Raw genomic sequence first — 21984 nt, 5'->3', positions numbered from 1 at the left:
AGGCCAGCCGGCGCACCCCAGCTTGGGAGGCGGGCTCCAGGCCTCAGCCGGCTCCACCCAGGAGCGACGTGGGGGAGGGCGGGGGCCGGCGCGGACCCCACCGAAGGATGCCTCCCCGGCCGCACCGGGCGCTGGAAGCGAGCGCAGGGGGCGACGCTGGCCGGTCCCGCCCCCTCGAGGTCCGCGCCCAGGGGCCCCCACTCCCCCGGCCCACCGCGCGGTCCCCCCGCCACCCGGGGCCTGCGCATCCAACTCCCGCTGCCGCGCAGACAGGGGCCTGGGCGCCTCCCGCTGCCACGTTCCGTTCGGGCGGGCCACTGACCCTCGGCCCTGGCTGCCTTGGGACTCCAGGTCCTCGCCCCCCTCCTCCATGCTGGCCGCTTTCTTTAGTTTGCTGCTCTTTTTCTGTGCGGAAGGACAGCGGAGTGAGGCCCCGCGGGGCCCCCCAGTGACCCGGGGGCGTCGGCCGGTGTGCCTGGTTGGGGGGGGGGGTTGGCCATCGAGGCGCCTGCTGCGTCCAGCCCCGGCCAGGTGCCGAGGCCGGCTCTGAACCCCAGCCCCAGTGGGACGATGTAGCTAGGGGGGATTCTGGAAGACAGGTCAGGGGTCCCGGGAGCTGAAGGGGGCTCCCCGGCGGGCCGGCCCAGGGACCCCCGGGGGGCACAGGGACGGGGAGCCGGCCGCCCCTGCCCGGGAGCCCCGCCAGACCTTGCGCTTGGAGAAGCTGCTCATGAGGGTCCGGTTGTTCCGTCTGCTGCCACCGGTGTCCTCCCCGGACTCCACGCCGTCCTCAGCCTAGGGGACGGAGAGACAGCGGTGAAGGGGGCGCCCGGGCTCAGGGCCCCAGGCTCCGAGGCTCCGGGCAGCCTTCCCCAGCCCGCCCCGGGGGCGCAGAGGCAGGGGTCTGAGAGGGAGTGTGGAGGCCCCACGGGCTCCTCCAGAAGTGCTGTTTTGAACTCATTAAGGCCCCAGTTCTGAATGCTTTTCCCATGGAGGGCGAGTGTACGATAAGTGCTGTTTGTGTGTCTGGAACGTTCCTCGGCCGAGCACGCTTATGTGAGGCTTTTATGAAGACCCCTGCAGCTCTGACGTCCTGTCCTGCTTCTTGCAGAGACCAAAGTATTACCTAATTAGACAGATGCGGTCTGTGCCCCCGAAGCGGCCGTTTCACATCACCCTCGGGGCTTCTGGGAGCTTCTGGGAGCTTCTGGGAGCTTCCGCACGGTTGTCTATGGAGCACCTTCCCTGCTCCCCCCCAGCCCCCGCCGAGACCCGGTCCCGTACGTGCGTCTGCACACACGCAACTCCCCGCCAACCGTGCCCCGGCCTGGGCCGCCGGCCTCTCGGCCAAGAGGTGAGCAAGGCTCCTGGTCAGGGGCTCAAGCTGGGCCCCACTGTGCCCGAGGGGGGAGGACACGAGGGTCAGCTCCACCCCAGGGGCACAGGGGACGGGACCTCATGCCGCAGAGAGCCCACTGTGGCGCCCGCACCCTCGGCCCCCCACCTGAACGCCGTGCACCGTGGCTCACACGTCGGGAAAGGAGCGTGCGGCCCGAGACGCTGCCCGCAGCCGCCCCCGAGCTCCAGCCCCCGCCCTGCCCCTGCCCACTCCTGCTCTGCGGAGAAGCCCGGGCCCATGGGGAGTCAGGACAGGCGCCTCGCCGGCTCCCGGCTCCCACCCGCGTCTGCCCTCCTCGTGTCCCACCCCCCCCCCCCCACCCCGTCAGGGGGCAGCACGGGAGGCGCTCGTGCCGACCCCGGGGCACAGACCCGCCGCAGCAGAGGCGCTGGGCGTCAGCCCCGCCCCAGACTGTGCCGACAAGTGTCTCTCCCTCCCCTGGCCTGGCAACACCAGCCCATCTCCCTCCTGACTTGTTGATGGCTCCGCGGCCCGCGGGCAGAGGCGCCGGCTGCCGGGCGCCGGGCATTTGCAGCCGCTTGAGGCCGACGCGCTTCACGGCTCTGTAAACACGGCCTGAAACGCCTGCACACGCGCCTCTGAATCGGGGCACAACCAGGGAGGGGCGCCTGTTGGCCCAGCATCCGGAGAAGCGGCCGCTGCCTCGGCCAGAACCTGCCGTCGCCACCCCACCCCCATACGCGGCACCCCCGCACCCGCGCCCCTGTACCTCTGCGCACCGCACCCCTGCACCCGCACACCCTGTACCTCTGCACACCGCACCCCTGCACACCCACGCACCCTGCAGTCCCGCATGCCTGCACACCCTGCACCCCAGCATGCCCGCACCCCACATACCCTACACACTTGCACTCCTCCTACACACTGCCTACACTCCCTACACACTGCCTCCCAGGGAGCGGGGGCCACAGCCTCTGGCCACTCGGCAAAGGGGACAGAGAGGCATGTGGGAGCAGGTGCATGACCACACCGCCCAGCCCCCCCACACACACACACAGAGTTCTGTGCCCTGCATCCCCACTGCTCCCCTGCGCGTGCCCCAGCCGGGCCTAATGCGGCTGGGGGCGGGGGGTCCTCCCTGATGCCCCCTCCAAGCTCCACGCCTGGCAGCTCAGCCTAAGCTGCCACAACTTCTCCTCCTCCAGGAAGCCTTCCCTGAGTACCTGCTCCCCCTCATGCAAAAAGTCACATGGACATTAGTTCCCCAGGTCCAAGCTGCCATCCTGCACGTCCCCAAGCCCCCACCTAGAAATCTGGGCACTGGAGATAAGCAATGCCCTGTCCGCATGGGACCTGTGGGGGCCACCTGCACAAGAGAGGGACCCACCAGCGTCCGGGGGCACCGGCTGTACCACGTGCCCTGTGGGTGCGATAGACACTTGTATCTAAACACACTGCCCGGGAAGCCCAGCCCCCCCACCTGCCTTCCCACCTTCCCGGGGGCCCAGACAGTGGTGAGCTCTGCAGGGGGCAGGGGGCAGGGGGCAGGGGGCAGGGGGCAGGGGGCAGGGGGCAGGGCAGGGCTCTCTCCAAACGGGTAGACACCACCTCCACCGCCTGCCCTGCAGCCCTGCACACCGTGAAACAGGGTCTGTAGGGCTGACCCACACCCCGCCTGGCCCCAGACCAGCCGCGCCGTCCACCACAGCCCTTGGGGGATCAGCTGCACTTGAGCCTCTCAGCTGATGCACCTGACCTTCGAGGTTCGCGGCCCCTCTCCAGCCGGGCCCCAGACTGTTCAGCCTCGCCGACCCGGCCTAGCGCCCCCCAACACATGCTTCACGCCCGCCATTCTCCCCATGAGATACCTCCAAGAGCCCAGCCCTGCTTCCCCGTGAGGCTGTCGGGGACTCCAGGCCTGGACCAGCTAGATAGCTCCCCAAGACTGTCTGGGCTCTGAGACGCTGTGTGCCCCTCTCTGTCACTCACAAGACCCTTCAGCAGGAGGTGCCTGGCCTCCAGTCCCCAGGCAATGCTCAAGTCCCCTTCCACAAAGAGCTGCAAATCCCCGGGGTGGGGGGTGGGGGTGGGGGGTGCCCACCCTCTCCCGCTCACAGCCTGGGTGGAGGGTGTGGGATGGGGGGCAGCTCCCCTGGGGACCTCAAGGAAACAGCCGTCAACCACACCAGAGCAACCACACAAATGGGGCCACCCCTTCACCCTGGCCAGCCGCCCTGTGACACAGGGAAGGCTGCAAGTCCCTTATGATCAGAATCAAAACAGCTTGAGGTGAGCTCCTAGAGAAGCCGGGGTCGAGAGGCAGGCCGGCAGGCACCAGGGCCAGCGGGCAGTGGTATGAGTGCACACGCAGGCTTGTGTGTGCAGGTGTGTGCACAGGTGTGCATAACTAGGTGTGTAGGTGTGTGCACGGGCGTGCGTGCGTGCACAACTAGGTATGTAGTTGTGTGCACGCACAAGTAGGTCTGTGCAGGTGTGTGCACAGAGGTGCGTGTGTGCGTGAGTAGGTGTGTGCAGGTGTGTGCACGGGTGTGCGTGTGCACAACTAGGTAACTAGGCGTATGCACGGGTGTGCGTGTGCACAAGTAGGTGTGTGCAGGTGTGTGCGCAGAGGTGCGTGTGTGCACGCATAGGTGTGTGCGGGTGTGTGCACGGGTTCGGGGGCGTGTGTGTATGCACACACACGTGCACCGGTGTGCACAGACCTTGTGCTCCAGGCCCTTGACCCGGCTGCAGGCTGACGTCACCGGCCGTCGGGCTCTCACCTTTTTGCCCTCTGCCTTGTGCCCAAGCTTCCCGGACGGGGGCAGCGTGGACACGGTGAAGTCGTTCGCGTCCTCACAGTCCCGAATCTTCGACTCCTTCATGAGGGAATCCAGTTTCCTCTTGGCGATATTTTCCACACGCTTCCGGTTGGTGGTGGCCTGCCAGAGCCACACGGTCGCCCCTTGTCATCAGCCCCCAGCCCCGAGGCAGCAGCGGTGACGGCCCCCAGGGTCTCGGGCAGGGCCGCGGGGGCCTGCTGGAGCCGGGGAGCCCGAACCCCGTCTTGGCTTCTCACGCCCCTGGCCGCACACTCACCCCCGCATTGCGTTGCCTACCCCCACACCTCCCAGCTCCTGGGGCGCACCTCAGGCCTACGACCTGCCCCAGGGCCACAGCCAGTGACCTCCAGGCTCTGAACCAGGCCTCTCAGATTTTAACACGTGCATCCCTTTAGCTGCACAACGCCGCCCCCAGGGATTCCGGTGTCTGGCCAGTGGGGGAGGCAGTCGGTGTGCCCGGTGGCCACGCTGGGCTCCAAGAGCCCGAAGCAGCTCGGGATCTGGGATCCTACCAGTGGCTACGATGGACCTCAGGAGATGGGCAGAGGGCAGGGATGGACGGCCCGGCCGCCAGCACCCGGGGCATAGCCTCTAGGTGCCCTCTCTGTCCGAAGCAGCCCCCATCATAGCCCTAACAAACTCGGGCCCCTCCAGGGAAGCGCCTGGGTCGTGGGCATCTGGGTGCCCCAGAGCCCAGGCTGGAGGGGTGCACCCTAGGTGTCAGAGAACACGGGTGTCCTGTCACCGGGAGCCAGAGAAATATGCGGGCACATCCAAGCGGAGAATTCCGCTGCCTCAGGGCTTTCTCAAACAATTAGCCAGCATGGCTGGGAACGCTCCTGCACAATTATTTTCCCATCCGATGGCCCCTCAGGGAGAAATAATGCCTTCCCGCCTCGGAGCAGCGGCTTAGAACAGTGCCCAGAGGAGAAAAGATGCTAATTACAGAGTCCCCCCAGCCCCCCTCTGCCAAGCCCTTTTTCACTCCTCCCTTCCCGTGCAGCCAGCCCCCAGCCCCGGCACCTCTGCCAGCTGGGAGTGCAGGGCCACGTCTTGGGTGAAGGGGCAGGCAGGGAAGGCCCCCCACCCCGGCTGAGGGTGTGCCCAGTTGTCTAACTGCCGTGCAAAGCACCCTCACATCTGCCCGATGTCCCTCTCTCAGCCACTGCCTTCTCACAGCAAGGTCGTGAGCCCGCTCTTCAGGACTGCGGCTCCCCCGCCCCCCGAGAAGGGAAGGGCCTCCCAGCCCCTACTCACATCCCCATTGAGGAGTTTGCAATCCTCATCGATCTCGTCTGCACTGTCTTCATCAGACACCTCGCCCTCCTCAGCATCCTCACTGATGTTGGCAGGGAGCTTCTTGCCCTGGGGGGAGGTGGCGGACCATGGGAGGGGTTCTGCAGGAAGTACTGGGAGGCCAGTAGCCACAGAAGCAGCAGCAAAGGGAAGGAGCCTTTCTCAAGCTTGCTTGTGGACCTCAGGCCACAGGGCAGAAGCCAGTCTGGCACTTCCTTGCAGCAGCAGTGTGGGAGGGAAATGCCTGGGTGTGCACACAGAGGACCCTAGATTGAATGGCCACCATGGAGGGAGACTGAGGCCAGGTTGGGCACAGGGCCTACCCTGACTCCTCAAATCTGCCACAGATGGTGTGGAGCCCTGTACTGTCCAGAGCAGGGCAACTGCCCCTCACCTGGCCACAGATCAGAGGCCAGAGGCCCAGCAGGATGCTGGCCCTAGAAGGGGCAGGGAGGGGCTTACCTTCACCAGGATCTTGCCCTTGAGCATCTGCGGAGAAGGAAGCATGGTGGCATCCTCACCGCTCACTGATGACAAGTCCAGCTTATCCCCAAGAATATCCGTCAGATACTGAGCCATCTTCTTTTGTTGGATAACACTGCAGTGGTTCTCAATGGACAGGATCACTGGGTACCTGTGGCCCCAAGGTGGAAGGAGCGGAGTAAGCCAGGGGAGGGCTAGGCCCCCAAATGTGTAAGACCTCAAGTCACCTGCACCAGTGAATGAAAAGAGATCTTCACCAGCAGCCAAGATAGATGGAACTGACAGCCACTCTGAGAAGGGGCCCATCGATGGCTTTGAAAAGCAACTGCGTGGGTGGGAAAGGATCTGGGAGATGTTAGGGACAGGTTAAAAAGGCATGCAATTCATAGCCCAATAAGAAAAAAACAAAGGCAATTAGAAACTCCAGGAAAACAAAAGGAAACATGCAAGCAAGTCAGCCAGTCATGGTTTAAAAATAATGTGAAGTAAACAGGTGCAATATGGAACAATGACTAGACTGAGAAAAATAATCTCGTTGACCTAGATACTGGAGACACTGTCCTGTGAATGGCTCTGGGGTCCCAACATCGGCCCCATAAGAAAAGTAGATATAAGCCTGGCACATTCCATCTGGTAGAACATTGTTATCACCTTCATAGTGCAGAATAGGGAGTATAGCATGGGCATTTTCATTACACATTCCTCAGTTGTTTGATTTATTTATTAATTTTTTTAACGTTTATTTATTTTTGAGAGAGGAGAGAGAACGTGAGTAGAGGAGGGGCAGAGAGAGAGGGAGACAGAGGATCCAAAGTGGGCTCTGTGCGCAGAAAGCCCGACATGGGGCTTGAACCCACGAACCGTGAGATCATGACCCGAGCCAAAGTTGGACTTAACCGACTGGCCACCCAGGTGCCCCTGTTTGATTTATTTTTTTAACCGTGTGCACATTTTACTTGGATTTTTGTCGAAAGGCAACATGATCCTTTTAGAAAATGTAGGTGACCCAGACCTAGATGGCATGAATCAGAGCAAGAGATGGGCGAGTCCTGTGGTGCAGAGAGGACAAACAGGACTTGGCGGGAAGGTATTCTCCCTACTTCCCGGGCAAGGGACTGAAGCCTGTGGCACAAGGGCCTAGGGAAGAACCCTATGTCTGCAAAGATTATGCTGGCACATGAGAGGCAAGCCCCATCCTGAGACCCTAGCACGTCCCTGGGTCCTTGGCAGCTACAGGACATCTGTCTGCCTCAGCCCCCCTACCCTGAGATGCCTCTCTCACCTGCAAGTCTAGGCACCAGGCCACCACTCCTCACTCCCACTCCCTCCTGACAGCCCGAGACAAAGCTCGGGCAAGCTCTTTCAGGAGGGGCCCCTCTATTTCTATGTCCTCAATCTGGCTTCTCTTCCCCTCCCTCATTAAATTAGCTCTTTTCTTACCTCTGAGCCTTGTTTAACCAGGACTTGAAGGTGACTGGGGTGTGGGGGGGGGGGGCAGGGGAGCGGTCTTCTATTTCCAGAAACTAAATAGGATTCTGTTCAACGGTGTCTGTAGCTACAGCTGAGTGACAGCAAATTGAGTTTGGACACAGAGTAGCTTCTCGGGGGTAATTAGTGCCAGAGCCACCACGGCTGAGGGCGGCTGACAGCAGGGGTCGCCAAGTGTGTGTGGACGGGGGCTGCTCGCACACGCACCCTGCTCAGCCAATCCGCTGTCGGTTCCTGCGCCCGCTGCCCTCCCTCTCCCCGGAGCTGCAGCTCCACTCCCTTCCCTGACCCTCAGCCTCAACGAGGGACCCCCAGATCAGCCCCTTGGCCTCTGCAAACACTGCCCCCAAGAAAGCATGTGGGGGAGTAGCAGGAAGGGCCGCACGAGCCCCTCCCCCACCCCCGCCCCCGTCCCAGCCACTCACTCATTCTTGACGAAAGCATATTTGTTGATGGTCTCGATGACATCTTTGAAGAGAATCTTGGAGGTCAGAGTGTAGCCATGGTGCACAATGGGCTCCCCGTCGGGCCCATCCCAGCAGTCCACTGCGGGAAGGCAGACGTCAGCCAGCTCCAGGAGCTTGGCCGCCGATGCCCAGAGACCCGCGGCTCGCGGACTGACTGGGGTCAGTCCTCTTGCTCAGCAACTAACACCAGGAGAGGCCTATCACAGCCCCTGCCCGGGAAGGAGGGCAGACACCCTGCTCAGAGACCCCCGGAGCCCAAGGCCCCCGGGCCGAGGGGGGCTCGGACTCCCACGGCCCCCGCCGCTCACCCTCCACACAACGGCAGCCGGCCTGCAGGACCCAGGCGTACATGTCCACCCGGGACTGGGACATGAGCTGGTCACCCACGAGGTAGGTGTTGTGGGACGAGGTGATGAAATAGTGGCTCAGTGGCCGCGTCATGTCCTGGTGCACACCGTGGTGCTCTGGGTTGAAGATGTCGCCGGCGGGGCTCCGAGTGTAGTTGGTGAAGCCTGCGTGGGGAGCGTGGGAGGGTGCTTAGCGCCTGCGTGCCAGGCCCCCCCCCCCCCCGCCACGGGGCTCATCTCAGGACCGCCCCCCACCCCCGCCACGTGGAACGGTAAACTCTCTGCCCAGGCCACTTGTCCAGGCCCCCAGGTTGCCCATCAGCCCGCCGGGACAGCCGGACCGCAGTGATGCCCCGCTCACCGTCAATGCCCAGCACCGCCTTGCTCTTGTTTTCTGGGCAGGGCTCAAACTGCTCGATGATGTCCCGGCAGCTCTCAAGGGTCACCCCCGTCATCTAGGCCAGAGTAGGGGCTTCAGCCCAGGCTAGCCCGTCTTTGGCCCCGGGCTAGCCTCAGGCAGCTCCCCCCCCCCCCCCCCGCTCCTCCTTCTGCACCACCGCCGCCTCCCAGGCTGCCTCCGATTGTCGCATCAAGACTGCCCACGGTGGGCGTCAGGGGGAGGCTCGGGCGCCTGCAGGGTGCTTCCCTGACTGGGAGGCACACCGGCTACACTCAGTGTCGTGAGACTTGGGACTCAGTGGCCGGAGGACTACTGGTGGATCACATGGCTTTGGAAGAGCTGTGTCGGACAGGATCCTTGATGCAGGGGAGGGGTCTTTGGTCCCATCAGCTGGCCCACCCCTCATTCCCACCGTGTCGGGGTCTCAAGAGCTGTAGACGAGGGCAGGCCTGGCAGGGAGCCCTATGTGTGAGAAGGTGCAGGAGAACCGGTCCCACCTTGGAGGAGCCCCAGGGGCACAGGGAGCCTCCCCTACCTGGCTCCCCCTGCTGCCTAACCCACATCCATCTCGGGAAAGCTGCACACGGAAGCCGAGCCCAAGCGGCCCTGGGCATCGATGCCGCCCCCCACCCCCGCCACCCTGCCCTGGTCGGAGGCTGAGTGGTCTCCCAGGGCCCTGCCATGCAGCCCAGGCCGGGAGCCCTCAGTTCCCGGAAGCAAGTTCACCAGCAGGGCTTCTAGGAAGTCCCGTGTAGGCAGGGGTGGGGGAGGGATATCAGATGATAGCGGGGAAGCGGGGCAAATAGGGTCAGAGCCCAGAGTAGTTGTGGACCTTGGGAGGCCCAGAGTCTGGGGGCTGGGTCCGGGCTCAAACCACCCACCTGGTGGACAGCTTTGGCCCCAGATATAGGGAAAAGCTTCTGGAAAGCTTAGGGCAAAGGGTAGGGAATAATGAGTCAGTACTGCCCTTCCCAGACAGGGCCACTTTCCCACCCTCCACCCCCACGTACACCGGCAACAGGGACAGAGAACCCACGGCCTCATCCCAATGCTGCCCACAGTGGCTGGGCTGGGAGTGAGGTGCCCGGGGCATCAGCATCCAGCCAGGCTGGTGCCAGCCTCTCCTGCCTGGGTCAGACCCCAGGGCTTCCCCTAGGAGGACAGGAGAGGAGGCAGGCACACTTCCACGCGGATGGAACCCCAGCAAACTGTATGAGTAGCGGGGAGGGGTCCTGGGAGCACAGCCCCGAGGACGGCCACGTGGGGTAAGGTGGGGCAGACACCAACCCAGGACAGTCGGGGGGTGGGGGGGGTGGAGATCCTGGGTAGATACGTGTAGACCCAGCCTGGGTGCCACAGCTGCTCCAGCCACCCAGCCCCCGGCCCTGCCCAGCAGCCTCTGCCCGTGGCCTCTAACCTAAGGCTGACTGCCCCTCCCACTCTCTGCCCCAAACTGGGTCCCTGAGGATCCCAGGAAGTTATAAGTGTGGATGCTGGTCCTCACGGCCGCCTCCCACCAGCCCTTAGGGTGGGAGATATACACTGCCTGGGCCCCACCACGGGGACACTCTTTCCTCAGGGGACACTGGCCTTCCCCTCTCCCACTATGGATTTCCAGCCTCCTGCCTGCCACAGCAGGTGACACCCAGCCCCTGCCTGGGCCAAGGTTGAGGGGCCCACATCCCTGAGCCTCCGGACACTGGGCCCCCAGTCAGCAGGGCGGTGCCCAGGAAGCAGCAGGCCTCTTGGTATAGACAAGAAGGCCTAGAGTCAAGAGAAATGGGTGGGTAGCCCCCCTGGCACTTGGAGGCATCTGGGCATCTGCTGGACAAATGGGTCAAAGGTAGTGGTAACGGGCCTGGGGCTCAGGGGGTACAAGCTAGTCAGACCCGTGGCTGGAACAGGTGGGAAGGTTGGGTCATGGAACCCCAGTTCTACGAGGTGCTCCATGCTGAAGGTGCTGTGGTCAAGTGCAGGGTCCCTTGAGGAGGCTCAGGGCATCTGTGGTCATGGCTGAGCCGCTCAGAGGCCCACCGAGGAGCCACCCACTCAGGGCCTCCATGGGACACACCCTGAAATATGCTGGGATGGCCCATGATGGGAATCAAAGCAGGTTCACTAAGTGGAGGCAGGTTTGAGGACCCTGAGGGTCAGGCTGTGGCCCATCCTTCCAGACTGAAGGATTCTCAGTCACAGTGAACTGGTTCAAGTGCCCCGGGAGCCAAAGGTGAGGCCATATACGCCAGGACCCTGCTCCTGCCGTCGTGCCCTCACCTTTTGCTCCACCTCCAGGAAGCGCTGGAGGTCAGCAGCGTCCAGGTAGTCCTTGTGGTCGCTGTAGGTCAGCATGAGCAGATAGAGGTCCCGGCGGGTGGACATCATCTTGTAGAAGGCACAGAACTCCTCAAAGCTCAGCGTACCCTGGTGGTCATCTGTGTCTGCCTCCTGCAAGCCAAAGCCTCTGGGTCCCCCAATGTCCCACCCCGATAGCTCCCTGGGATCCTTGCAGCAGTGAATTTACCGGGATCTCGCTCCAACTCTCCCACCAAGAAGCCACTGAGTGATCCTTTCACACAGATCTGACCCTGCCCTCCCAGTCCCAGTCTTTCATGGTCAACTTGCACCTACACCTGGCACAGTCACCCCACATTGAGAGCCAACATCCAACATTGGAGTCAAAACCCCACTATGGGAGTTAATGCCCCTCCTGGGAACCAACACTCTAAACTGGGAGCCAACACCCTACCCTGGAGTCAACACCCCACATTGGAGCCAACACCTCACTCTGGGAGCCTCTACCCTACATTGGAGCTAACACCTTACCCTAGAGTCAACACCCCACCCTGGAGCCAACATCTCACCTGGGAGTCAACACTCTACCCTGAGATCCAACACCCTATTCAGGAAGCCAACATTCCATCCTGGGGGTCAACACCTCACTTTGGAATCAATACGGCACTCTGGGAGCTGACACCCCACCCTGGAGTTAATGCCCACCCTGGGCTGTGAGCCTGTAATTACAATTGCTGCCCATTGATTAGAAAAGCACAAGGCCCCAAGGTGCACAAGAGTGTCCAGGCTTCAGTCTCCACAGCAGAGATGAGAGGACCTGGCCACTGTCTTTGTCTTGCGGACAGGGCAGCTCACACGACTCCTGCAGGAACCGCCGGGGGCAAACCCACCGTGACCCCAGTGAGACCATGAACTTCTTCATGAACCCACTTACTCAGGGAGCATCTACTGAAGTGTCAGACCCTGGGAACACCAAACGCCAAGGCCAGGGACAGACACAGAGGACAAGGGCACCCAGCGACTAGAGGCCAGGCTGCCCAGAGGAGCCTGAGGTGCCCTGGGGCCACGGTGATCCCTGGGAATGGACAAGAAAGGTCCCGTAGAAGGTGCTGATCCAGAGCCCCAGTTCTTAGGGCTGGTGGGGTGGGGGTGGGGTGTGAGAAGGACCTGTCTGGAGGTTGGCTGCACAGCAGGCATTGACATTGGGTCAGCACCATGGACAGCAGCACTTCCGGCTCTGAGCGCCATCTGGAGTCTTTCCTTATGTGGTGACACAATCTGGGGTGGCTGGGGGGTGGGTGCCACGTCCCTGAGGCCCTCTCTGAACCAGAAGCATCACCAGAGAATCAAGTGGCCACAGCCACCCCCATGTCCCTGTCCCCAGGCAGAGTACTGCTCTTGGGAAGGCCAGTCCTGGCTCGGCACTGAAGTGGACACCCAGCAAGGTCCCAGCATCCCACCCCAGGACCCCAGCGTCTGTGCCAAGGCTGGGACAGGACCAGAGCCCAGAGCCACATGCGCAGGGGCCCAGAAGACACCAGACAAAGACCTCATTGTGCCTGGAGCTCGGTTTGAGGACAGCCCTGGGTCTGAGAGCCGGCAGGCTCAGCCAGGCTCTGGCTGCAGGCTCTGGCTCACACTGCAGACCAAAGGACCCCCCTGGGACAGAGCCAGGCCCGCAGCCCTCCCCACAGTGTGGCTGGAGCCAGGCAGAGATTCCCAGTGTGTCGAGTGTCCAGCCCGCAGGGTGATTTGGCCTCCCCCCATCCCCAAGTTCTGTGCTGGGCGGTCCGGCCAGGAGCCCAGGGCGGGGTGGCTGCCTGCTCTCTGTCCAGCTGCCAGCCCGCGGGGTGAATGAGAATATTTTATGAGGATGAAGCCCTCGGGAAACCCTTAAGGACAGACCCGGCCTCTGAGCCCCAGAATTGCCTCCTGATGTAATTCCTCGGCCCCTCTTTCCACAGACTGTGACTGCAGCAGGTGAAGGCACGTTCGGCTGGGCCTGCACTCCACTGTTATCTCAGACTTGAAACTATGTTCAAGGCGCTCTTTACCCACCACACAGATCTTTCCTTTGATTAGGCGCTTCCAGGTGGTGGAAACAATACAGAGACTCCTCGACCACCGGAGTGATGCTAATTATCAGAGCTGCTCTGCCTGGCTGGAGGCCAGCCCTCCTTCTCTGGGGTCCAGAGCCCCGCAAGGTCGGCCGCAAAGATGGCCAGGGAGGCCCAGGCACTCAGGGACTACCGTGGACAAGGCTGCTGGGGTCTGAGCTACCCAGGGCCTGGGGTCCCCAGCTCTAGGCCAACATCAGTCTCCCACCCCTGTTGCTCACTCCCCCTCCAGAGCCAGCCCGGAGTCCGCCCCACCTGCAGGCCCCACAGATAGGCCGCAGGGTCTGTCCCCACTGCTCTGGGATTCCTCAAGGGGATCTGGTTGGAGCCCAGACACAGCCAGGCCGAGGGCTGGTCAGAGGGCTCTGTGGGGAGCCCCTGTGCCCAGAGAGCACGTGAGAGGCCCAGTGTCCCTAGAAGAGGGGCAGGTGGGCATGGGCTCCCCAGAGCTCCCAGCGTGGTGCATCTTCAAGCCAGGACTTTGCACTGGACCTTTCTGTGCACGCTCACCCCATTCTGTGAGGGTACACTCCTCTCCTCCCACCTCACCGGCCAAGCTGGACCCCAAGTTCTAAGCCAGCCTATTGCCTGGCCCCTGACAGCCTCTCCATTCTGGAAGGGCCTCTCAGCCCAGAGCTGTCCCTGGAGGTAGGGTAGGCAGGGTACAGGTGGGGGGCTGATCTTCAGGCCTGAGCCATCTGACAGCTCCTCACTGCCCGGGCAGGGGCCCTGTGAGCCCCCCTAGTCCCTGACCAGCAGCCCGAGAGCATCCCACTCGCCCCTTCATTCATGCACAGACCCTTGTGCTCTGAGCTGCGGGGTCCCCACCCCCGCTCTGGCCAAGAACCACCAGCTGTCTATGGTGAGAGCACAAGTGAAGCCACCGGGGGCCGTGCCTGGTGGAGCAGCTGGCTCTGTGCGTGTGTGTGTGTGTGTGTGTATGTGCCCGCGTGAGAGAGACAGAGAGAGACAGAGAGAGAGAGCGCCCTCCTCCTGGGTCTGCTTGCCCATCAACTCCACAAACCGGGACCCAGTGATGCCACCTTTCCTCCCCGCTGCTCCAGCAGGAGTTCCGGAAAGAGAGAAACTAATTACAGACAATAAAGGCCGCCTCCCAGCTGACAGATGCATTTTCATAACTTCTAACACCGGGGTGGTTGCAACCGGGAGGCTGCAGGGGGCGGGGAGCCAGAGCTGAGGCTGCAACACGGGCCAGTGTGCACCCTGGACCCCGCCAGGCCGGTGTGCCTCATCAAGGCTGGGGAGTCGGTGGGGGGAGTGGAGGAAAGGGGGTGCAGCCTCCTTTGGGTGGTTTCCCTCAGGGACCCACACCTGCCCCAAATACCTAGGCTGCCAGGGAGGGCCCCGCACAGCTGCAGAGAGAGAGGCGGCCACTTGGGGCATCTCAGCAGACGCAGGGCACAGGGCGAGGGGCAAGCCGCTTCCTCGCCTCTCACTGACTGTGGGCCCAGAGGCCCCGCCCAGGACTTCCCGCCGCTCAGGCAGGGCCCCTCCTCTCCGGACGCAGCCTCAGCCCCACAGAGCCTGTGCCCGGGGTGCCCGAGGCAGGGGACCCCACCTGGAACATCTGCTTCACCCTCTGCCGGGGCAAGTTCACGTTCAGCTTGTGCAGCAGCTGCAGAACCTCGCCGATGCTCAGGCTGCCGTCCCCGTTCTTGTCCGCCTCGTCGAATGTCTGCTTCAGCCACTTTAGGGCCGAGTCAGGGACAAACACGGGTCCAGCAGGCCCAGCGCGCCCTCCCCTCCCCTCCCCCAAACATGTGACCCGGCCAGGGGCGGGAGAGCCCCACCCAGGGACCCGCCCCCCGAGACCAAGGATATTGGTCCCTAGTGCGCTGGCGCCGGGCCAGGCTGTCCTCGTCACTGATGCCGGCCATGAGGTAGCGCAGGCCCGTGACCCAGGTGCGCGCCTCGTCCCCGCTGGGCGAGACCAGGTCCAGCGACTCACGGTGGCTGCCGTGATAGATGCTGAAGCAGCAGTTGGGGTCGAAGCTGCCGTCTGGGTAGCGCTGGAAGATCTCGGACTGCCGCCCTTCACTCACCTCCTGGATGGAGTCGATGGAGACTGCGGGCAGGCAGGGGCGGCCGCCGGTCACAGCCTGTCCCCAGGGGCTGGCGCCCCCGCCCGCCGCAGCGGCTTGTCCCGCTCGGCCCGCGAGAGACAAGGCCGGTCCCCTTGTGGGTCCCCTTCCCATCTGAGGCTGGGGGAGCCGGGGAAGGGGTGTTTCAAGGGACCGTCAGGGTGGGGAAAAGAAAAAGTACACATGTGCTGAGGCTGGGGAGCCCACCCCTCCCTGCTCTGCTCTGACCCTGAGGGCTGCTCCCCACTCCCCCGGGGTGTGAGAAAGGCTCGTGCTCTCGGGGGCAGCCCCCTCCCCCTAGTTAGCAACCCCAGGCGCGTGGCTTCTGCACTAGCCGAGGCTGCAGGGTGAGGGAGCCCAGACAGGCCAATTCTGTCCGTCAGGCTCCAGCCAGCTCGCGTCTCCACTCTGACAGGGCGACTGGCCTGATCCCGCGCCGCCTCCCTGGGAGGCTCTGGCTCCAGCAGGCCGCGGGGCCAGGGGTGCGGCGGGGTCCTGCCCGGCGGGCACCAGCTCCGGGTCCACCAAGGATTTCATTACTGGCCACAGCACCCGGGGCTCCACGGGGCCTCCGTTCCAAAGCTGAATTACCGCGAGTAGACGAGTTCTCAGGTCTGTTCCTGCACAGGCGGCAGGGCCCCTCCCAGCCGTGCAGGGCACAGGCATCCCCTCTGGGAGCCCGGCCCCCTGGGCTGGGCCCCGACCACCGCACCCTCCTGCCAGCTCTCACCACCTCCCAACACCACCCGCCCATCTCCTGCAGCCCTGCCCGGCGGGCTCCGTGCCCTTCTGGGAGCTATCCTGGGCAGGGCAGTGATGGTGGGGAGACTCGTGCCCTTCTGGGAGTTATCCTGGGCAGAGCTGTGATGGAGGGGGGACTTCGTCCGTGCAGTGAGGGGGGGTGTCCCTCCTGTCCTCTGCTCCCACCCCCTGAGCTCCCGGGAGTACAGAGCCCGCCTACAGGGCGGGGGGCCTGCCCACCTCTCTTCTCCAGTTCCCTGCATGCGTGGGTGTGCATGGCAGGGGCGGGGGTCCCGGGCCCTAGACTAGGGGGTGCTGGCAGAGGACAGCTGCCCCCCATTCCTCCCTCCTCGGGATCCTCCAAGGCTAGAGTCAGGTCTGAGTACCACACACGGCCTCCCCCAGTCCCGGCCTGCCCACCCCTGCCTTATCACCCGCTCCCACATGATGCCCAGTACGGGGAGCAGTGCCGGGCCCAGAGGAGGGGCCCCATCTGAGCATCATGGGCCCAGAGGGCAGCCCCATGCACCACCCCCCCCCACCACCACCACCAGGATGCCTCCCAGGGGCTCCTCGCCAAGGCTCCCAGGCCCCATGGCGGCAGCTGTGCCCTTGGCAACTGCGGGGCTGAGGCCCTGCCCTGGTGCAGCTGGGTCTCTCCGGGCCTGGGAGGACCCTGACGTTTTCCTTCCTGCCTCCAGCCTGGTCCCTGACAGGCCCTGCTCCGACGTCCACCTCGCCCTTCCACCCCTGCAAGAACCCTCCAGCCCAGGCCCCCTCCTGCCCCGGGTGGCCCTGCAGCCCCCACGCCCCATGCCAGTCCTCATGCCCCAGGTCGCCTGAGCTAACATGTGGCACTGAAGCCCTGCCCTCCATGTGCCCCGCAAGGGTCTCTCTCTCTGTTTACGGCAGGTCTAGACCCGGCTACCCTGAAGGAAGGGCCTTTTTTTTGCTCCTCAGACCATCCCAGATGGGCTCTCGGTCCCCACAGTCCTACAGGTCCTGAAGGGCATGGGGCCCTGATCCCTCTGCGCCTGACGCCCAGAGATCACCTCGAAACTGTAAGGCCAACCAGATGCCTGTGTCGGGCCCGGAGGCCCCCCGAGACTTCCCCAGCTGCCTGGTGGCCGCCCGCTCCCCCCCAGGGCAGCCCCCAGCTCCGCCCCCCAGGGCAGCCCGCTTCCCCCAAGGCAGCCCCCAGCTCCCCCCGCCCCCAAGGCCGCCTGCTCACTCTTGGCCTTCTCGTTCTTGCGCGAGGGGCGCCAGCGGATGCAGGAGCGATGCTCGTCCAGGAAGTAGAAGCGGACCAGGCCCTTGGAGCTGCCGCGGAGCTTCACCATCTGTGTCCCCGCCTGCATGGCGCTCATGCATCTCTCCACTGGGCGTCATGGACACGGCGGGCAGAAGACAACCGACACAAAGACAGACGGGGCGCCGTGAGAGCCGGGCCAGCCCTACCGCCCACCACCCCGTGCACAAGGGGTGCGGAGACCGTCCGCCCGCCCGCCCGCCGGCCCTCCGCGGGGGCGGGTTCATACCCCCAGGCGCTGGCCCGGGCCACAGGCCCAAGCTCAGAAACAGACCGAGCCACCCAGCCCCGGCCACGGCCACCCTCCCCGACTGCCCCGGGCCAGGCGGGGTCCCAGGCAGGACCCTGTTCCTCTGCAGCTTGGTTTCGCTTCACTCCAGCCACCGTGTCCATCCCAGCCCCAGTGACTGCCGTGACCTGCCCCAATGCCTATGACACACGAGGGGCTGTGGTGGCTGAGGCCACGCTCAGGAGCTGCCGTGCAGCAGGGCCTCTGTGGGTGGCCAGGCCGTGGTCTAACCTGGGAGCCTGCACCTGCTTCCCGTGCCACTGGGGAAAGCCGCCCTCCTCCTCCTCCCTGCAGGAAGGGTGAGGGTCTGTCCCTAGAGGCCACAGAGCGGGGCCCTGGGAGGTCAAGGCAGCACCAGGCTTCAGCTCCAGAACACAAACCCTCCTCCCAGCACCCCTCCCCGCCCTCCCTTCCCCTCTTCTGTCCACTTGGCCTCCTGTCTGCAGCTCTCACGTCTCCCAGGTCCTGAGGGGAGGGGGTCCCAGCCAGGCCAGCAGCCCCCCAGGGCTGGAGAGGCTGCAGGCTCTGGGGCTCCAGGCCGGGGATGGGTCAGCCCCAGCCCCCCGGGCCCTTCACACCTACTTACAGAAAGCCCAGGACGCTGCAGCATTGATAATTCAACCCCACATGACCCACCCACTAAGGGACCCCCTGGAGGCAATGCCACCCGAGGAGATCAGCCAGTGGGACTCCTCACACTCCAGGGTGGTGGTGGGAGGTCCCACAGGGAGGCTGAGCTCCACAGAGACACCGAGCGATGAGGACACAGGTGAGGCTGCTGGTGCACAGGTAGCAAGAGGGGAGAGATAAAGCAGGACAGGGGGAGAGGGGCGGGCGCAGAGGCCAGAACAGGTTCCAGAAGGGGCACCCAGACCAGGCCCCGGGGGCGCGGGACACAGTCCCACGTGGGGCCTTCCGTGGGCCGGCCCAGCTAGAACAGACACAACCTTCTCATCACCAGCCGGGCAGGCCTCCACCCCACCCCTGTCTCACACCAGTGAGGGGAATTCTGCCCCCCTCTAGGCGCGGTCTCGTCCCTCACCAGCACGCTAGCCCCAGCCCATCCCGGCTGAAGGTGCCACCCCCACCCCTGCAAAGTGCCAGGGACCCCTCAGCAAAAGTTTTATAGCCACCTGAGTGCCCAGCCAGCATGCCCACCACAGCCCTGCCCCTGATCCCCAAACCCCCACCACCCCTCCCCCGCTGCCTGCTTGGCGCCCTGGGGTCAGACAGGTGGGCCGGGGGTGCAGCGGGAGCCCCATGACCCCCAGAGGGAGACCCGAGGGGCAGGAGGTCATAGGTTTGCTTTGGAGGAGGGGGGCCTTTTGCACTCCCAGAAGCAGCCCCCACCCTCCTGGCCCCTGTGGCTCTGAGGCGGGGCTCCCGCCGAGGAGGGCCAGGCCTGCCCCCTTACCTAGCGGGCCAAGCTGCCACGGCGGGGACACGGCCACGCTCGCTCCGACCCAGAGGAGGGCCTCTGCCAGGCAGGCCACTGTTCCCCCGGTCCGGCTGGGGGTAGACGGCCAGGGGACAGACATGCTAGGACGATGGCCAGGGGTGGCTCACAGAGGCCAAAGGACGCCCGCGTCCCCCACCCCGCCTCAGCAGCAGGTCAGGCAATGGCGGGTGGCACAGGGGCTCCACGGGCCCTCCTTCTCTCTTCCTCCTCTTCCTCCTCCTGCTTAGAGCCTTGCGAGGCCCCCGCGGGGCTGCTCCCAGGTCCCTCTGACATTGGCCCAACCGTCACCTGCCGTCCTAGATGGCCCCCAGGTCAGCCTGCCCATCCGCCAGGGCCACGAAGGGATCCCCAAAGAAGCAGCGTCCCAGAGTCTGAGGGCAGGGCAACTGCAGGGCCTCTGCAAGCCCCGCCCACACCCTGCCCAATCCCCTGTGCTAATCCAAGCCCGGGTCCAGCCCAGCTGGCCAGAGGATTTAGGCCAAGGGAACTCCCAGCTGGAGACCAGGAGGGCAGCGGGCAGCCCCCACGTCCCGGCTGAGCGACAACAGGCAAGACAGAGAGGCCACCCCAGGACCCAAAGAACACCGCTGTAAGGCCTGGGGTGACGGTCCTCATGGGACCGTCCACTGTGCCCCCACCGCCCTCCCTGCTGCCCCTTCTCTGTCCCAGCCTGCGCCCCAGCATCCCCAGCTCCCAAGCCCACGTCCCTGGTACTTGCCAGGGGCTCTGAGGGGCTCCTGTGGTCCCCGGAGTGGGGGTGAGGGGTGACGGGAGCAGCAGAACCCCACCCTCAGTGTCCAGCCCTCCGTGGGCCGCAACCAGGAGCCGAGCTGGGCGGGCTGCCTGCCCAGGGCTGTCCGGCCCGGGGAGGGCCTGGGACACGGGGGGCCCCTTTCTGCTTCGACTCCTAGCCCTGGAGGGACAGTTGCCGGTCCCCGAGCCTGGGTCCCGGACTCCCAGACGCCTCATCCTGCTCCGGGCCCCCGGCTGTGCCGCCTCAGCTCCCAAGGACCAGCCCCTGGGGCAGAGCGCTCCGGGAGGCGGCCCACTGCCCTGGGCGCATTCGTCGCCGAGCTCTGCCTCCAGAGGCTGCCCTCCCTTGGCGGGCCCGGCCTGGAGGGGGAGAGCCGGGCCCAGGGAGGACCTGCTTGCACATCTGCTGACCGGACACGAGGCCCACTCACGGCCACACCAGGGAAGGCCCAGACGAGGACAGCCCTTTGGGGCGGGCAGCTCTGGGCACAAGGAGGAGAGCCGGACAAAGACAGACAGACGGTGGCACGCCCCCCTCTCCCAGGGCGCGAGGCCTGAGGGGCAGAACCCCACCTCACGGTCACATCGACCAGCAGCCGCGAGGACTGGCGCCCGGTCCCGAGGACCTCGGAGCCCGTCTGCCGCTGAGCCCCCGAGCCCCTGGTCCCCCGCGTGCCCCCTACGCAGGCATCACTGGGCTGTTACCCTTCCGTCCCCAGCACAGAGGCGACTGGCTGGGGCCTGGGCCACAGAGCTGGGCACAGCCCGGTCCGAGGTCGGAGCGGGGGCGCGGGGGGTGGGGAGGCGGCAGGCCATGAGGAGTTAGTGATGGGCGTCCCGGGCTGACCACAGGGAACAGGGCCCCACCTGACCAGAGCCAACGCAGTCGACTCAAAGCCAAATGCCAGAACCCAATTAGGAGCCTTTGCCAGAGCGGCTCCGAGTCAGTCCCTTCAGGAGGCGGCGCTGTGTGGAATCAGGTTAGGAAGCCACCAGCCTCTAGAAAGAGAAAGCGTCCTGGGTCTCCTCCAGGAGACGCGGCTGCGGAGCCCTGACAGCATCTGCGTGTTCGGGGGGCAGCTGGAGCGGGGCAGAGGGACCAGAGCAGGAGGCCGGGAGGCGGGTCCGAGGCTGGCTCCCCAGGCCGCACCTGCCGGTCCTGTGTCACGGCCCCATTCCATCGGCGGGCCCTCCCTGACGCTGGGGCATCCCCTCCTGCCTCAAAGCCTGCGGCTCTTCAAACCCAGGTTACACCTGGTCACACCTGCGCCTCTTTCCTCCCCCACGCCTGGCCCCTTTCTGGGGGTCTTCTCACCTCCCCCCGGACAAAAGCTCCCTGAGCCGGCCACACCCTGCCATCCTCGGGTCAGGCCCCTGGGCTCTCAGCCCAGATCAATGGTCTCCCGCCATCAGCCAGGGGGGCTCTGGTGCCCTAATCTCCCTGGGTAGGGAGCCCAGGAGGGGGCCCACACTGAGTGGCCCTTCACCCCTGAGTCCTCCTCAGCCAGCCCAGGGTGGTCCTCACTGACCCGGCGGGGGACGGTCCAATCAGTCCAGCCTGATGCAGGGCTTTGCCACCAAAGCCCCTCTGTTGCCCGCAAGACCCTGGTGACCCCCACCTGAGCTCTGACACTCTGACCAGGGTCTGAGGACACCGTGGCGGGGGGGGCTCCTGACTCTGGGGACACCATGTTGCCCCCACAGTGCCGCTGAGCATGCTGGGTACCTGCAAAGGCCATGCCCCAGGCGATTGCCAAGCTGGGCTTGAACCCAGGACAGGCCCCGAACCCCGATGGCTCAGCCCCCCAAAGCGGGGGTAAGGTTCCTCCCTTCCCACCCTCCCCCACAGGGGCTGAGCCCCAGGCCTCTAAGGGAGGGGCAGCAGAGCCCAGAAGAACCAAGCACAGAGCAGGGGCACCTACCATTGACCAGGTCCCCAAACGCACGAGCCGGGCCCCCGTGTCCACAGGTGGTCACCGGAGCCAGCCCCCACCCCCTCCCTCAGGGTCACAGAAGGGAACAGGTCCCAGGACCGGAGAAAACCCCCACCCCAGGTGCTGCGTGGGAGCAGACCCAGGCCAACACCGGGAGGGACAGGAGCCCAGCCCACCCCACCCATGGGCTCACTCCATCCGCACCCAGGACACTCGCCACCACCCCGCCTGGCCTGCGAGCACCAGCCGCCCAAAGCGTCCGGGGGAGACTGACATCCCAACACCCTGACCCCAGCCAGAGTCC

General features: G+C 64.8%; 1 protein-coding gene across 1 annotated transcript in view; it reads right to left on the bottom strand.

Annotated features, from left to right (window-relative positions):
- PLCH2 (phospholipase C eta 2) overlaps positions 1 to 21485 on the bottom strand; it is a 32140-nt gene extending 10655 nt beyond the window's left edge. The window contains exons 1-15 of the mRNA XM_042997056.1: positions 21366 to 21485; positions 18949 to 19073; positions 17686 to 17822; positions 17168 to 17314; positions 14937 to 15179; positions 14673 to 14803; positions 10959 to 11129; positions 8646 to 8739; positions 8246 to 8449; positions 7896 to 8016; positions 5962 to 6133; positions 5461 to 5568; positions 4144 to 4302; positions 709 to 795; positions 323 to 405 (exon numbers count right to left, since the gene is read on the bottom strand). Coding sequence (XP_042852990.1) covers positions 323 to 405; positions 709 to 795; positions 4144 to 4302; positions 5461 to 5568; positions 5962 to 6133; positions 7896 to 8016; positions 8246 to 8449; positions 8646 to 8739; positions 10959 to 11129; positions 14673 to 14803; positions 14937 to 15179; positions 17168 to 17314; positions 17686 to 17822; positions 18949 to 19073; positions 21366 to 21485 — 2102 coding nt within the window. The remainder of the gene's footprint in view (positions 1 to 322; positions 406 to 708; positions 796 to 4143; positions 4303 to 5460; positions 5569 to 5961; positions 6134 to 7895; positions 8017 to 8245; positions 8450 to 8645; positions 8740 to 10958; positions 11130 to 14672; positions 14804 to 14936; positions 15180 to 17167; positions 17315 to 17685; positions 17823 to 18948; positions 19074 to 21365) is intronic.
- Between the last annotated feature and the right edge of the window lie 499 nt (positions 21486 to 21984).

The sequence above is a fragment of the Panthera tigris genome, chromosome C1 (genome assembly GCF_018350195.1).
Source record: "Panthera tigris isolate Pti1 chromosome C1, P.tigris_Pti1_mat1.1, whole genome shotgun sequence".
NCBI lineage: Eukaryota > Metazoa > Chordata > Mammalia > Carnivora > Felidae > Panthera > Panthera tigris.
This window is presented reverse-complemented; position numbering and strand designations above follow the sequence as displayed.